General features: G+C 42.3%; 1 protein-coding gene across 4 annotated transcripts; it reads left to right on the plus strand.

Moving 5' to 3' along the window:
• Positions 1-3470: 3470 nt before the first annotated feature.
• Positions 3471-12418, plus strand: tbx2b (T-box transcription factor 2b). Of its 4 annotated transcripts, none has more exons than XM_034232807.1 (8): positions 3471-3773; positions 4012-4841; positions 5626-5893; positions 7380-7532; positions 8598-8674; positions 8791-8930; positions 9836-10407; positions 10668-11108. In XM_034232807.1, exons 2-8 carry the CDS (start codon positions 4483-4485, stop codon positions 11106-11108), a joined length of 2010 nt encoding a protein of 669 aa, XP_034088698.1. In that variant the 5' UTR covers positions 3471-3773; positions 4012-4482. The 4 variants fall into 4 exon arrangements, with proteins under 4 accessions (XP_034088698.1, XP_034088699.1, XP_034088696.1 ...); XM_034232808.1 differs by having other exon boundaries at positions 3481-3773; positions 7386-7532; XM_034232805.1 differs by lacking the exon at positions 3471-3773 and having other exon boundaries at positions 4483-4841; positions 8764-8930; positions 10668-12418.
• The last annotated feature ends 3658 nt before the right edge of the window (positions 12419-16076 follow it).

Here is a 16076-nt window from a genome sequence, read left to right on the forward strand (position 1 = left end):
GTGCGTGCGTGCGTGTGTTTCTGAAGTATCAAAGTCTGGGCTGCTGTGCGCCTTTGGGTGTGACACACTGTCACTCTCCTGTGGCTCCCCAGGGTCCCTATAGCGCCCCCACCTGGCCTCCACAGCCTCCAAACAACACTGTAACTACACTTCATGATACTTCTGTAAAATCTGCTTTAGGGCAGCAATGATATGATTGGATGTGATTAAGTTTGTCATGAATTCATGTCCAGTAGAAATGTTTGTTTTATGGAAGAGCTGGGGTGCATCAGGTATTCCCAAAAAGCTTCTCCCATTGTTGAGCGTGCGTGTGTGTGTGTGTGTGTGTGTGTGTGTGTGTGTGTGTGTGTGTGTGTGTGTGTGGTGTGTGTGTGTGTGTGTGTGTGTGTGTGTGTGTGTGTGTGTGTGTGTGGTGTGGTGTGTGTGTGTGTCGTGGTGTGTGCGTGCTGTGTTGTGTGTGTGTGTGTGTGTGTGTGTGTGTGTGTGTGTGTGTGTGTGTGAGTGTGGGGAACATACCGCTTTTCCTACAAGTGAGAACTGATATGTTTAATTTAGCAGAGTGTACTGGAGAGGAGGAAGTGGAGGAGATGAAGGGGAGGAAGAGGAGGAGGAGGGCTGCATATGTACGATGGGGATGAGGGAGGAGAAGGAGAAGAAAAGGAGGGAGGGAGGGAGAGAGGGAGGGAGGAGGAGAGGGCCGCTGGTCGCCGGGTTTCCATGTGACAAGGGGAAATATGAGGGACTTTGACAGGTCTTAAACGGTCTGGCGCCAAGGCCTCAGTCTAGCCGCTAAATATAGCCGGAGAGATGATGCAGGGAGATGGGAGGAGAAGATGGAGAGATAAAAGGAAGAAAGGAACAATGTCGAGGAGAGGAAGAAAATAACAATACTCGATTATGGGCCAATATGGCGCAAAACGGTCCCGTTATGTTGTAATTAGAGCAGTGTTTGGCCGGGGATCGCTGACATGTGGGCCGAATCACCGGTACGGAAGACGCTTTTTAGCACATGTTCACATCTGCAGCTGGAGTGTATTGTATTTAGCGGACGGATCAAGTAGGCTACATAGAAAACCCTTAGTCAACGTCCTACTGTATGAAACGCGTCATGCCAGCATTTAATTCACAACTCCAGAGAAAAGGTGACTGACAACTCTCCAATATAAACATCCAAACCTGCTTGTTTTGACTATTTCCGGGTATACAACAATTAATAAAGTAAATCAATACATCATTTATTAATTACATCATTACTTTTGCAATTTATTCTCCGTTCAAAGTGACCCTAATCCAGTGGTGTAAAGTATACATTTACTCAAGTACTGGTAAATAGTGTACTTTTACTCCACTACATGTAATGCCTTTTAGTTACTTTGCAGATTTTCATTAATAATATTAAATGCAATTAACATGCACATTACACTTTAGTTACACCTGGAGTAAATGCACACCCTGCAGTATACAAAGTCATTCAAACTAGCTGCATTTTACCAGCTTTGATAACACTTTAATGCATACATTATTATAATCATAAAATATATTATAGCCTATATATAGACAATCTGCATAATGAGTACTTCTACTTTTGGTAGCCTGCTACTTTAAGTATATGTTGAAGCTAATACTGTCCTTTTACTTGAGTTACATTTTGCAGGACTTGTAACAGAGTATTCTTACTTAGCTCTACTTTTACTCAAGTACAAGATCTGTAGCCTACCTCACCCCCAGCTGACAGGACACACACAGCTTCCCAAAGAACAAGTCTGAGGAGCAGATTTACTGTCTGCTTTCATTTATCCTCAACACAGAGAATATGTTAATCCACCGGCCCTGTGCCCCTTCTATGTAGATGTACCAGCAGCCCGGAGCTTCCTCCACTTAATGACTTTTAAATCGCGCGTAATGGAGATTTCTGTACCGTTGACGGCACAGAACAAATAAATGGTGACTAATTTACACAAGCATTGTTGATACAATTATCCAGTTGAGTATTCCGGCAGAAAACCGTTATCCACCTCCATATGTTGCTAATCTTTTTCTTTCCCCAGTCCGTGCATGCAGCTTCAAACCCCTGACAAACTGCCGCCGCTCCCACGGCACTCCTACCTCTCCGTCATTTCATAAACCTGAAGGTGCAGCATTCCAAACAAGTCAGCTGTCCGGCCCAATTACTGCAGATACACACCGCAATGTAGCTGTGCAGAAACTGTGAGTCATGTGCAGGACATGCCTGATGACTTTACATGTGAAGTTGTTGCTCGCTGGCATTTATTTCCAACACCTGGCTGGAGTGAAAATACACTTTTTTTTTCACATGCGTCTACTTTGTGAAACTTGGTGTTTGATGTAATGTGTTTCCTGGTCTTACACAAACTGTTTCTGTTCATGCAGGTACAGTGGCTGCTCCTGTTTGGCCTTCTGTGTGTCTGCATCAATGTGATGGAAGCCGAGCAACAAGTGTGCAACATAGCGGAGATGTGCACCCACTGCATTCCCCTAAAACACACAGCATGATGTATCTGACACACAGTGGCTGATTGGAGTTGCGTATTAAAGATATTCTATAATTACAAAAAATATATATATATTTTGGTTTTGCACCTTTTGTCTGTTAATTGTATTGTTACTGTTTAATGTAGCGACAGGTAGGCCTAATGAACGAGGTGTGGTCTGAGTTTTCATTATAAGGGATTTCAAATATGATTCAACACATGTGTATGTGCATGCCTGTCAGCGGAAGCCGCAGAGGCGCTAAATTGCAGGGGTTAATAGGAAATGCGCAGTTTCTCATTCAGAGGGATTATCACTTTTTGTTTCAGTTGTTGTCGAAGTGACGCCTGGCTCTCAACACTGCCCGGAGATAGCAGCTGTTTATCCAAAAAAGAAAAAGAAAATCAAGCACACATCACATTATATCTGACATGGAGTCATGAGCGAGGCATGAGAGTGGAGCCGCGGGGGCGCACATGCACGACTTGAGGGTAAATATAAAGAGAAAAGAGATTGCCTCCGAGCGGCCCTTTAACAAACTGAGTCCAAGTGAATCAGGAGCTGGGTGTTTAAAAGCGCTCAGCAGAGCGGAGGGCAGGGAGGTGGGAGGTGGGGGGGGGGGGGGCGGGGGCCGTGGCTCCCGGAGTCCCGCACTCACTGTCCTTGGTTTTGACAAAATACAACCTGCAGATTACACGCTACCACCGCCTGCCCTGTGCGCACTAAATCATCTCATCACTGCGACAATACAAATCCCCGCAAACAGGAAGAATAATAACACGAGGATTTAAATAAATAAATAAATAAAGAGCTTGAATTCTGAACGTATTCAACTTTATTTGGAACGAGGAAGAGTTTGTATCGAAGTGAGCACTCACCGCTTTTTTCCTTCTCTTTGATTTTTCTGTCAACATTCACTCATCATCATTCATCTGGTTTCCTCTTTTCCTCCATCTGGGTTTGTCTTTTCCAGGCTCGTCTCTTTATTGCGCTGCGGCTGCCTTCCCGTCAGCTCGATCAGGAAACACGCACAGATCAACGGCTCTCGCCTGGGGAAGCCGGGTCTGAATGAAGCTGAAGTCAGTGCAAGCAGCTAACATTTATAGCCTGGGCTAGTGATTCCAGCCTGAGCGTGAAAAAACAGCCGATAACATGGAATAATTATGGCTGTAATGTTTGGAGAACGACCGAGAAATGAGATCAATCTCTCCGGAATCGTCGTGGAGTTACTGTAGTGAGTTGTTCTAAAAGACAATGGAGAACTGCTGTTCCTCTGTGTTAAGGTGAGCATTAAAACAGTGACTCTGTGAACTGCTTTCTCCGGAGGCGACATTGTAAAAACGCAAGCCGAGAGAGGTGATGCCTCGACCGGCCAACAACTGAGGACTGACCCGGTGTTTGGCTTGGGAATGGGGGTGGGATTTCCCGATCTCTCCTGTCATTGGTTAATATTTTATTCTGTTGACATGTTTTCTTACTGCTAATGCTTCCGACACCTTCTTGTCCCCCCTCTTTTTCTAGAGTCTGACCGAAGCTGTCAGAACCACGCCTATAGGGGCCCACAATTGGTCCACAAAGCGTAAAATCAGCAATCAAAGGGGCTTGGTTCATTAGTGTTGGGGATGGAGGCAGGAAGGACATGTGAGATAGTCACAGATCTGCAGTGAACGGGGCCACATCTCTCCAGTCAGTGTGGGATGACTAAAGCAGAGAAACAGCTTACTTCTCTGAGAGGCACACAGCGCAGCCGGGCTTTGGCTTCACCGCGCCGCTTTTACTGAAGGACTTGGCGGAGGAACCAAAGGAAAATCACATCCACAGGAACTCTTCGCTGTTTTCTTCAGCCTGATAACGCACTGTTTGTTTAACTGTGCAGTTTTGTACCGCTTTACAGAAATTCTCGCGAGTCGCGGACCTATACGCTCACTCCGGGTTGCGGGGAAATACCAATAAACTATCCATTATTTCACTTCGGTTTTTGTGGATGCACCGATGAGAGATCCAGTTTTCACGGGGACTGCAATGGCTTATCACCCTTTCCACGCTCATCGGCCGACCGACTTCCCCATGTCCGCTTTTCTAGCGGCAGCGCAGCCTTCGTTCTTCCCGGCGCTCAGCCTCCCTCCTGGGATTCTCACCAAGCCCATGACGGACCACGGCCTCTCCGGGGCGGCGGAAGCTGCGCTACACCCGGCCCTCAGCCACCACCAGGCCGCTCATCTCCGTAGCATGAAGAGCCTGGAGCCCGAGGAGGAGGTGGACGACGACCCCAAAGTTACACTGGAAGCCAAGGATCTTTGGGACCAGTTTCATAAAGTCGGGACGGAGATGGTTATTACCAAGTCCGGGAGGTAAGAATCTCTCTGACATTATTTTAAATAAAAAAATCAGTTCATCTGTAGGCTATATGGGATATGCTGAGAATGAACCAGCACTGAACATGTTAGAGCAACTTAAACCCATTTAGTTACGTTGTTAAATGGCGTGTGTAAGGCCTTGGCTATTCAGTTTTTATTTATTAACATGTTTCGAGATTCATATTAAAAATAGGCAGAAAGTCCAGAGAATAGTCTACGGCAAGAATGTGCTATATTACCCTCGCAGATCACACTCGATATTTAGGTTTTAAATGGAGTTACTGTCCCATAACATTTGTAAAACTATCTTCAAAGTAAGTGAATGAATAAAATGTAAATTTATTGTTTTCAATATTTATGATATTTTTCCAGGTAGCTACTAATTTAGGACATTTTTGGGGGAAATCATAACTGGGCTTCAGTTAGTTTTTTCTCTCCCGAGCTGCATGTTGTCGAGGCAGTAGAGCTTCTGGATTTCATAAACAGACTGTCACTTCAAAAAGCAGAGAGGTGAAGTGCTGTGGTCATAAATATAGGCTTCTGCTCAGATTTGTAGTGTAGGGCATGAACAAAACACACACACACAGACGGACGGACACACTAACACACACCGCCTAACTGCGTGAGAATATTATCTGACAATAACAACATTCCCTCTAGTTTGACTTCATCCGCGTCGCCTTCAGTGCGTCTTTTTGTACAATTTATTCAAGATCATTTGGTGTTGTGTTTTGGTTGAATCACGGTGTGTTAACTCCATGCGTGTTTCTCTGTGCAGGAGGATGTTCCCTCCGTTCAAAGTGCGAATGAACGGACTCGATAAAAAAGCCAAATACATCTTACTGATGGACATCGTGGCGGCGGACGACTGCCGTTACAAGTTCCACAACTCCCGCTGGATGGTGGCGGGCAAGGCCGATCCGGAGATGCCTAAGAGGATGTACATCCACCCGGACAGCCCGGCCACCGGCGAGCAGTGGATGGCCAAGCCTGTTGCTTTCCATAAACTCAAGCTGACCAACAACATTTCAGACAAGCACGGATTTGTAAGTATCTGGAGTTTTTAATCTCGCTTGAGAACAGACCTTTTGAGTCTGCATGTTAGAACAGGCAGGACAGTGTTTAAAACCAAATACAACTTATGACACAAATTGGGAAAGTCAGTCGCTGCAGCAGCAAAACAAATAATAATAATAATAATAATAATAATAATAATAATAATAATAATAATAATAATGATAATAGTAATAATAGCAAAAGAAGAAACAGCCAGAGGTAAATAAATGAATGTGCAAAATCAAAACAGTATTGCAGGGAGATTGTAAATGGTGGTAAATAAAGAGTAACGATGTTGATACACAAATTAGAATGTAGTGCTTTAATCTAACATACTATGCATTTAAAGATAAGAAGGCCTACATTTATCTTGTTGACACTTTTTCGCTACTTGACTTCCACCGGTCGCTGCACAGTTTATGTTTTGGTCCAGAATAGGACCAGCCTGAGTTTTCTCCTCTGCGTCCGAATATTTAAACCCAAAGCCGGCTGTGTGCAGCAGCTCAGGGACTGGAGTAAACCTCGGTTGCATTTGTCACCTTGCCCTTTTATTCTGTATTATTATTTTTGATCTGAACTGAGTGTTGCGAGCTTGCTTGGCATATCATCAACCTCAGAGTATAGTATAGCATAGTAGCTATAGTATAGTAGGCTATAGTATAGTAGTAGTATAGTAGGCTATAGTATAGTATGGTATAGCCTATAGTATGGTAGGCCTCATGGTGTTATTTTGCATTCCAAACATTACCCCATAATTTACTACTTATTGCTATTTAACCTGAATATATGTATTAGGGTTTTTAACATGGGTTATTAAATATGCAACAACCCCCTTAAAATAATCGGCTTAATCTGGCAGGCAGACTGAGCTTCCCCCTGGAAACAAATGTAACATTTACATGTCTAAATGATTTGCAATCGGTTGGTAGGATTTCTATGAATGTAGCTATATGCAAATAGTCCTTATGCTGCTAATGTTTTTGAGGTGTAGCCATAATGAATAAACTCATTTTATCTTGAATTACCAATGTATGTATAGTCCATTTTCATAGCAATTGTTCACCGATTTGAGAGGTTTAGTTTGGGGGGAATTTCTCAAATATAAGCTATTTTATGGTAAAATTCATGGTGCTCCTGTTTTTTTATTGTTTTCTTTAAACCGAATAAAATCATTTTAGCTGTAATTCTGAACACTACATGACAGCATGTGTGGCCTGCTGAGGATGTTCCCTTTACCCCGCACTAATTACAGACACGTCTGCTCACACAGTAATTATATTGTTCCATGCTCACTGCTTATAACACTTCGGGATTTGAAGTCAAATATGAAGTGCTTTATAAATGAAACCCATAATTATTATTATTATTATTAACGACATCAATAACAATGGATGGATCCGCGTCAACATATTCTGTCTATAGTGTCATATGGACGCAAAATATTCACTCCGCAGCTGTGTGTTTTTGTGTGTGTTGGTCCAGACCATCTTGAACTCCATGCACAAGTACCAGCCGCGGTTCCACATAGTGCGGGCCAACGACATCCTGAAGCTCCCCTACAGCACCTTCAGGACCTACGTGTTCCCGGAGACGGAATTCGTGGCAGTGACAGCGTATCAGAACGACAAGGTGAGTCCCTGTTCACACTCAACCGACTGCCTCTAATATGGCTGCTATACTTTGCATAATAAATGTCCTACATGCGTCCCCTCCCCCCACCTCCAACTCCCGAAGACTTAATCTGATTTTGTAGGTCGCCTAATTTCCCTGCAGAGGACTCCCATGTCCCACTTTTTTTTTTTTTATTTGACTCGTGGGTGTATCGGATTTTTCTCACCATGAATTCAAATGTTCAATGCAATCTGCTATGAATTGACTATAAATGGATTATTACACTGACCACAAGTAAATACACCAGGCTTTTCCATGTGGAGTGTGTTTTGTGATTCAGGAGCAACGATGGCATGTGTTCCTATTTTTTTTTGTCTTGTCAAAATCTGTGTTTTGGATTGAATAATAACAAATGTTTCACCTTTAAAAAAAACAGCATATTTAAATTGAGATTTTGTAAAGGCCTGTATTTGCTTATCATTATTGGCCCCTAGGCTGACACGTTATCCTCCTCCGTGAGGCTAATTGGAGCTTGTGTCCAGAGGGGTATGGGTGCCTTGTAAAAGTTTATGGCAAAGAGTCACCATCGATTAGAGGGCCTTTAAAGGGCTGGTCAGCCCGCAGCCACAGTGGACAGATGCTAAGACACTCTCTCTGTCCAAATGGCAAACGCCTGAAGCTCTTGTCCAAGGGCCATAAGGCCTCGAAGCTCCTACAGGAGCCACCCAGTCGTGTGCCGGCTCCATGGAGCCACACCAGCCTCTTCCACATCAGGACATAGGCCTACCGTGAAAAAGCAGTGATCCAAACCACATTATTAATTATTGATCTGATAGTCATCTGTTGTGTTCCCTCTGTCTTTTTTTCTGGAGGCTTGTGTGGCCCCATAGAGGAATATTTCGTGGCAGATTTTCTCTCTAGGGGCTTATGAGAATAACGCCCCATACGCTTTTATTAATAATGCAGATTCGAGGCCTGTCGTGGCTTCTTTCCAACACGCTGGTTTCTGCGTGTTTATCCAAACGCGTTGTTGTCCCAAATATTGGGAACAATTGGCTTAACAATATTATCATGTTTTGACAGATAACGCAGCTGAAGATTGACAACAACCCTTTCGCCAAAGGATTCAGAGACACGGGGAACGGAAGGAGAGAGAAAAGGTATGAAATGCGTCCTTACACCTGCGTCATGCTTATGTCATGCGATACGCACATCACCATTCATTATTGTCTATATTATAAATGAACAGGAAACAGCTAACCATGCCGTCGCTCAGGATGTATGAAGACCAGTGCAAGGCGGACCGGGACGGTGCGGATTCGGACGCCTCGTCCAGTGACCCCCCCGGCCGGGACCCCGCGCACTCCCCGCTGGGAGCCGACAGCAGCCCGCTGAGGTTCAGCAGGCCCAGCCGAGGTAAGAAACCTTATCGTATATCTATTTAAGTTTTAACGACGCTATTTGATGATGGCTATGATGTGTTGTTGTTGTCATCCATTTTTAAATTAATAATTAAAATGGTGTTAATCGGTAAAAATATTGAGTTTACATTGTACGAAATAATCAGCAGCGTGAAGAAAATACATTAGCTTATTGTCGTGTAGATACAAAAAAATGTTTCGCAGGTCAATGTGTTTTACGCGAATTTAGATGCATTCACGTAACAAATGATCATTAAAAAAATGTAGATAGGCTATATGCACGGTCATAGTGGATTGTGTACTGGTTATGTATTCCACAGCTGTCTGTGAATCATTGTGCCGCTTTATTTGATGAAATTCCAATCAATACATTTTATTAAATTGTTTAATTTGTAATAAATGTATGATACAGAAACTGTTTGGCAAATGATTATGTATTATTATCTAATATGTAAGAACTGTGAACTCAAACAGTAAAGTCAACTTGATTTTTAACTGAATGTTAAATTATTTTTTAGAATTAACAGCATGTCTATTAGATCCTATTTTTTTTTATCAATTATTTTTCCATCCTAAACTACCAAACTAATTCAAATGACAAAAGACGTTTCAACCAGCATTAGTAAGTGGATGTTTGCATATAAAATATTTAAACATGTGAAAAATAAAGCAAAACATGATGCAAAGGCAGTAGCATCTTGCTATTATAGGCTATGTGCATTTTCTAATTTGTAAATTAAATGTGAAGGGTGGATTTTGAGAGTGTAAGGCTCCCAATAGACTTATAGGGCCAACCTAGTGTGTGCATACTGGTTATTTGTGTGTTTTTTTTGCAATGCCTGATAAAGTGTTATTTAAATCTGCTTACACCTCTTTTTTCCTATTCAATTTCTCTCATAGATGATAAAACATGCACTGACAGCGAGCAGGAGCTGGATCCTCACGACGAGCACTGCACTGGCTCCAACAGCCCGGGCCCTGAACCTGTGTCCCCCTACAGCTCCAGGTGTGAGGAGCGCATCAGGGACAGGCCGAGCACAGAAAAGAAGGACGACTCCCTATTCAGGATAAGGAACCTTGAGAAGGACAAAGCGGAGAGCAGGCACAAGAAGGACACCACAGACGTGTTGACAAAGGACTCAGAGTCCGGAGGCATTAGTGCCACTAAGGAGTCCTTCTCTCCTCTCATGGTCCAGACCGAGAGCCCCTCGCACTTCAGCCCGGCCCACTTACAAAGCCTGGCTATGTCTGGCCTGCACAGTCAGCAGTTTTTTAACCCTCTGGGCGCCGGATCACCGTTGTTTTTCCACCCCGGGCAGTTCGCCATGGCCCCCGGAGCCTTTTCTGCCATGGGCATGGGGCATCTATTGGCCTCTGTATCCGGAGCAAGTGGTTTGGAAAACGTCCAGGGCTCAGGAGGAACCCCCAACCCCTTCCCCTTCCATCTGTCCCAGCACATGCTCGCCTCTCAGGTAAGGAAGTTCAACCTGTTAGAATACTTAGTTTGCCTGTACACCTGTTTGGATTAGGAGTGTACTTAGCTTTGTTTTATCTGGTGGTCTGTGATGACCAGTGAAGTTAAATATAATGTATATGCTGCATGAGGTCAGGATTTTAGGATTGAAAAAAAACTGAATCATTTGGGTGTGTGTTTGGAAAATGTATCACTTGATTATTTGACTGGAAAAAGGTGTACAGCTCTAACTCCAAGTTGTTTTCCTTTATATTACAGGGTATCCCCATGCCTCCGTTTGGCGGTCTGTTCCCGTACCCCTACACCTACATGGCGGCAGCTGCAGCAGCGGCCTCTGCCTCCGCCACCAGCACTTCCAGCTCCCTCTCCAGGAACCCCTTCCTGACTGCGTCACGTCCCCGACTCCGCTTCAACCCTTACCAGCTCCCAGTGTCGCTGCCTCAGAGCTCCAGTTTGCTCACCACCAGCCTGCAGGGCTGCCTCAACCCAGGGTCCGAATCCTCCAAACCGGGCAGCAGGGAGACCAGCCCGGCCCCGGAGCTCCACAGCAACCACAAGAAAGGAGGGTCCAGTGTGAGGGCCGCATCTCCTAAAACTTCAGTGAAGGACTCAGTGAATGAGCTGCAAAGCATCCAGAGACTGGTGAGCGGCCTGGAGGGCCAGCGGGAGCCCTCCCCCAGGGCAGACTCTCCCAAGTGATGAAGACTTGGCTTGAATACTAGAGGACTATAAGTGCAAATGTCCTGTACAGCACATTAAGGAGACTGGGATGAGGCTCGATCGATATGGGTTGCTGAAGGCCGATAACTGTTATTTCATGGAACAAAGCTGAGGATCGACAGAAACTTAGTCCATATTATTCAATTTAACTTAAAATCCTATAAAAGTATTAACCCCGAGCTGACCTGATAGAGAGCCTGACAGATAACCTTTCATCTATCATTAAGGTGTAATGATTATAGTTTAAAAACTATAAAATCAAACATTTAAAAACTCCCCCCTGAAGCCCAGTGTTTGTAGATTAGTCCTTCTTGGAGGCAGGTATACTGGCAAACATTCCTAAATTGATATCTTTAAAATATAAAAAAAACTAACATTGAAGATGAATGCGAAAATGAAGAAATATACACTTAAATTATGGTTAATTTAAAATAACTTTCCCTTCAGCTCATGGACATGCCATCGATGAGTTCCACTAAGTTCTAACTCTATCATATCCATAATATCAGACCAGTATCGGCCCCATATATCGGTCTCCACACACAGATCGACGCACAGGGAGTGTGTGTGTTGGATTAGGCAACTTGAAGCGTTGAGCATCCAGGCTTTGTTTTTGTTCAAATACCGAGTCGAGCCCTGAACGCCTCATCCCGCCGACAGGCAGGTCTCAAGCTGCATACAAAACAACAACTTTTTTTCCAGGCCTGATATTTCAAAAGGCTTGGAAGGTGAACTGCGAGAGGGAGAAAGAGAGAACCGCTTATCATTTCATGCCCGAAAAATTGCTTCTGAACTATTTATGTAATTAAAGATAAAAGATTCTGTAAATAAAGCTAAGATCCAAGAATATGCAATTGGTATTAATTTATTCAAGGCTGTATATTAGCATGTATATATTTCGAATTTAACTTGTTGCTTCTTTTTTTTCTCCTCCTCCCCCTCTACCCCATTTTTGAACATATACTGTAAATGAAAGCTATTTAGCGCTTGTTGGTTTGAAAAACTGTGTATGAAGCATCGCAGATTTTAGGGTGACGTGTGTGCCATGTTAGTCTATCCACCGACAGAGACAGAGAGCTCCACATGGATTCAAAAACACCTCAGGTTACTTCACTCCAGCCAGGAGACATTCAAAGCAATTCCTCCTATGCGCATCATTCATATCTATTCAAAAATATATTTAAAGATGAAAGTAGGCCTATCTTGTTTTGTTTATGTTGGTTGTCCGGGTTTTTATTTTTTTTGATCGTCTCACAATTTCAATAAAAAAATCGTTGTGCTGAAATCTTGCAGGTGTATGATTATCTTTATTATATTATGACTTTGCATTGCTGTTAGATTAATCTTATTAGAGCGAAACAGATGTAAGCTATAATCATGGAGCATTTTAAATGAAGTCATCTCTGGTTTTACACACTGTAAAGTGCACACGCATAAACACGCGTGACAGGAGCGCCCCCTGTTGGCCAAATGTTTAACAGGAAACAATGCATGTGGTTTGTTAATTCACAATGGGTTTGATCCATACATCATAAATCCAAATATTAAAATCAGATCCTGAATTAATCGGTGAGGACATTTTTGCATTAAAGCTACACATGTGAATATTAAATGATATTTTATAATCTACCTGAGCAATATAAAAAAGGACTTCTTATTTTTTACTGTTTCTAGGTTGTTTAGCAGTAGTCAGTCTTATAATGCTAAATCGGGCCTGTCTCCGGCATGCAGGTCTATTTAGAGCAGGTCCTCAGTCACCGTCAATAAGCATTTCCTTTAGTATTGTGTGGCCCTCTGTATTTTTAGAAAGAGTCGAGTAATGTAAGTATTTATAAAGGCTTTCTCTGCTGCACTCATACACATCCTCTGCAGCCTGAGAGCAAATTGAACTGTTTATCAGGAAATATATTCTGGAAAACAAACTCCACATGAAATATGTGTTCACTTATATGGCATGCATTGCTTATTAAGTTGGCTTAATATGTCACGATGTTTAAATAAACACAAAGTAAGCGTCTGTAGACGATGAACAGTAGGCTATTGTTTTTATTTAACTTTTCTAGCGTTTTTAAGCATTGGTGTTGCATGTTTGGTACCAAAGTCAACGTGAGTGTGCGTGTGTGTGTCTCGGTTTAAAGGGTTAAGCAGGGGGAGTTTAGGGCAGCAGACAGCCTTTTGTCCGGGACCCGGCGCCTGTCGCCTGCCTGCCGGCCACAGCCTCCTCACCGCCCCGCTTCCTAATTAGAGAGCCTCCCCCCTCCTCCTCCCCCCTTATCCCCCTGCTTCTTCATTTTCTTTTCTTTCTGCAGCGATAATCACAAAACTCTCATTCTATTACGGGGGCCATTGTTGCCACTCTGTTATCTTCAATTAACAGCGAGAGCGACTCGACCTCGCACTCTGGGAGAAAACAGTATTTGTCTAAATCAATCAGTCAATGAGTGATCAATAGGCTCCTGTGGAGGCCCCGTGGATCATAACTAATGACTGCTGACGGCGTGGGGTAAAAAGGCCAAGATTATTCACAACTTTGTTAAATGATCAGTGTAGGCCTATGTTGTTATTTAAGCTTTTGCAGACCAACAGAAGAAGTTACACCGTTCATTTCCACACTGAAGACAAACGGCACATTTCCTGCTTTTTCTGTGTGAACCTGAACACCACAGAGGCTTGCCCTTCACTTTCTATCCTGCAGGATAAGGGTCTGTTGGAACAAATATTATTTTCATATATACAATTTTTATTTGTTTTCTTAGCATTTCTACAATAATGAATGTGATCAAATAGACACCATTGCAATATATCCTGTTTTAAATTCATTTGTATATTGTTTAATGTATCCACCATTATTCAACATATTCATATTTTACATTTAGTAGGCTACATTAATAAAATAATACGTTGCATGCAGCAACGTATTATTGCATGTTTTCATGTGCATGCAAAATAAATATGTTTACTATAACATTTTGCTAATAAAACTTCTATTTATAATGAGGTTGTTGTACTTTAAGCTCCTTTTTACCAAATCAAATATTTGAATACTTCCTCCCACTAAAGATAATATATTGATATTTAAAATATATATATATATATATATATTATTTTTATAATTGTAATAAGATTAATTCAAGTGTGAAGTGAACCGGTCTGACTATATTTTTCTAACATCCCATTTGTTGCACAGTTGCTCTTGTGATCTGCCTTATGAGATGATCATGATGATATGGAAGCTAAAGGTGAACAATTTGCATATTTGAAGGTTGAGACTGATGTCTGGAGGCCAATATTTTACACCTGTTGACCATTCAATTATAATTTTCGCAAGCCCTATTGAGCTGCAAAATAAACCAGCATTGAAACTGTTTGAATTATTGTTTGAAATGTCAGAATATCAAAAGTGTCCTGTATTTGTGAATGAAAGGCTGTATCAAGGTTCAAGGTTCTTTATTGTCAAACTAACATAGCTACAGAGTAATTATGTCGTTGACAATCTTAGGTCACAGGCTTCTCCAACAATGCAACACAATAATACAGATAAGCAGACAATATTAAAACAATATTAAAATATACTATATTAAAAGTAATACAAAAAGAAAAATTGTTTTAAAAAAGTGAGAAAAAAAAGTGGAATAGTGCAATACGAGTCTATATACAAGTTATTGGAATGATATATTAGATAATAGATAAATAATTACTAAGTAGCAGATGAATGTTATGAAATTGTTTCAGCAGTTCAGTTGTTTAACAGTCTTACTTATCGGTGCAGTACTTGGTGTGATGGTGCTGGGAAGAGTCTACAGAGTATGTATTCGTATGCTGCAGCTCTGCAGGCTTTTATTTCCGCAGGCTTCTCTCTAATTCGCTGCAGGGCTCAGGTGCAGCCACCACATTGGTCCACAGGAGAGCAGGAGAGGGCCAATCCAAGGCCTCTGTTCTTTAAGGACAGGCAGGGGGGAGGAAACACACCACCTCTAACCTCTAACTGTAACACTTCTACAAGCCAGTACCACACACACAACCCACACACACGCACGCACACACATATACGCAATCCAAATGTTTGACTTCAGGTCTAAAGGGGAGAGCACAGATTGCTTTGAGTTAACTCCAATCATCAGTGCAAGAGATGCATTAAAACACCTAATAAACACACCTATAAAATGCACTTGCTTTCAAAGCAGGCAAGACGAGGCACACAAGTCATGAATGAGTGTGCACGTGTGTGTGGGGGTGTGTGTCGTGGGTAGTTTAGAGGTACAGTGTCACAGCATGCAAGCCTGTCGCCCCCTCCTGGACACTGAGGAAGGACTTCTGCCTAAAAGTGGGGTCTTCATTCAGGTATCAATAATACCAGGCAGGGTGCAATGATTTCACATGTGTTGGACCTCATTCAGTCCAGAAGTATTGGGTTCGGTTGGTGTGTTTTGTATTATTTTGCAGACAAGGGGACCACTATCTTATATACATGTCAAAACTAAATCTCAAACTACAACATGATGGTACTGTCTGTAGATGGACACTGGGACAGAGACATATTATATTACAAATATTAGTCCAAAATGTGTGTAGTTTTGCTAAAAGTATTAGTATGTATCTGTCACTTTAGTAAGTAGGTGTTCCTCCATAAATGTGAACTGTTTGGATTACCTTTTTACAAATGTATGTGCCTATTGTTACAGTATGTTTAATATTCCTCCTTCTAAACTCATACATACCATGGTCACTGCTTAACAAGGGCCGCTTGCTTAACAAACAACCACTAGGTGGCACACTCACTTACTTTGCTAGTTACATTATTACATCCTCAAATACTTCATGATGAGTCAATCGTTACTGTATTCAGAGAACAGCAATCTTACATCATCACCATTGATCAGAGCAATTGATAATATTGTTGGTAATATTTCAGAAATCAAACTCATATGCATTAAGGAAACAAAGACA

This window comes from Gymnodraco acuticeps, unplaced genomic scaffold (assembly GCF_902827175.1).
Source record: "Gymnodraco acuticeps unplaced genomic scaffold, fGymAcu1.1, whole genome shotgun sequence".
Classification (NCBI taxonomy): domain Eukaryota; kingdom Metazoa; phylum Chordata; class Actinopteri; order Perciformes; family Bathydraconidae; genus Gymnodraco; species Gymnodraco acuticeps.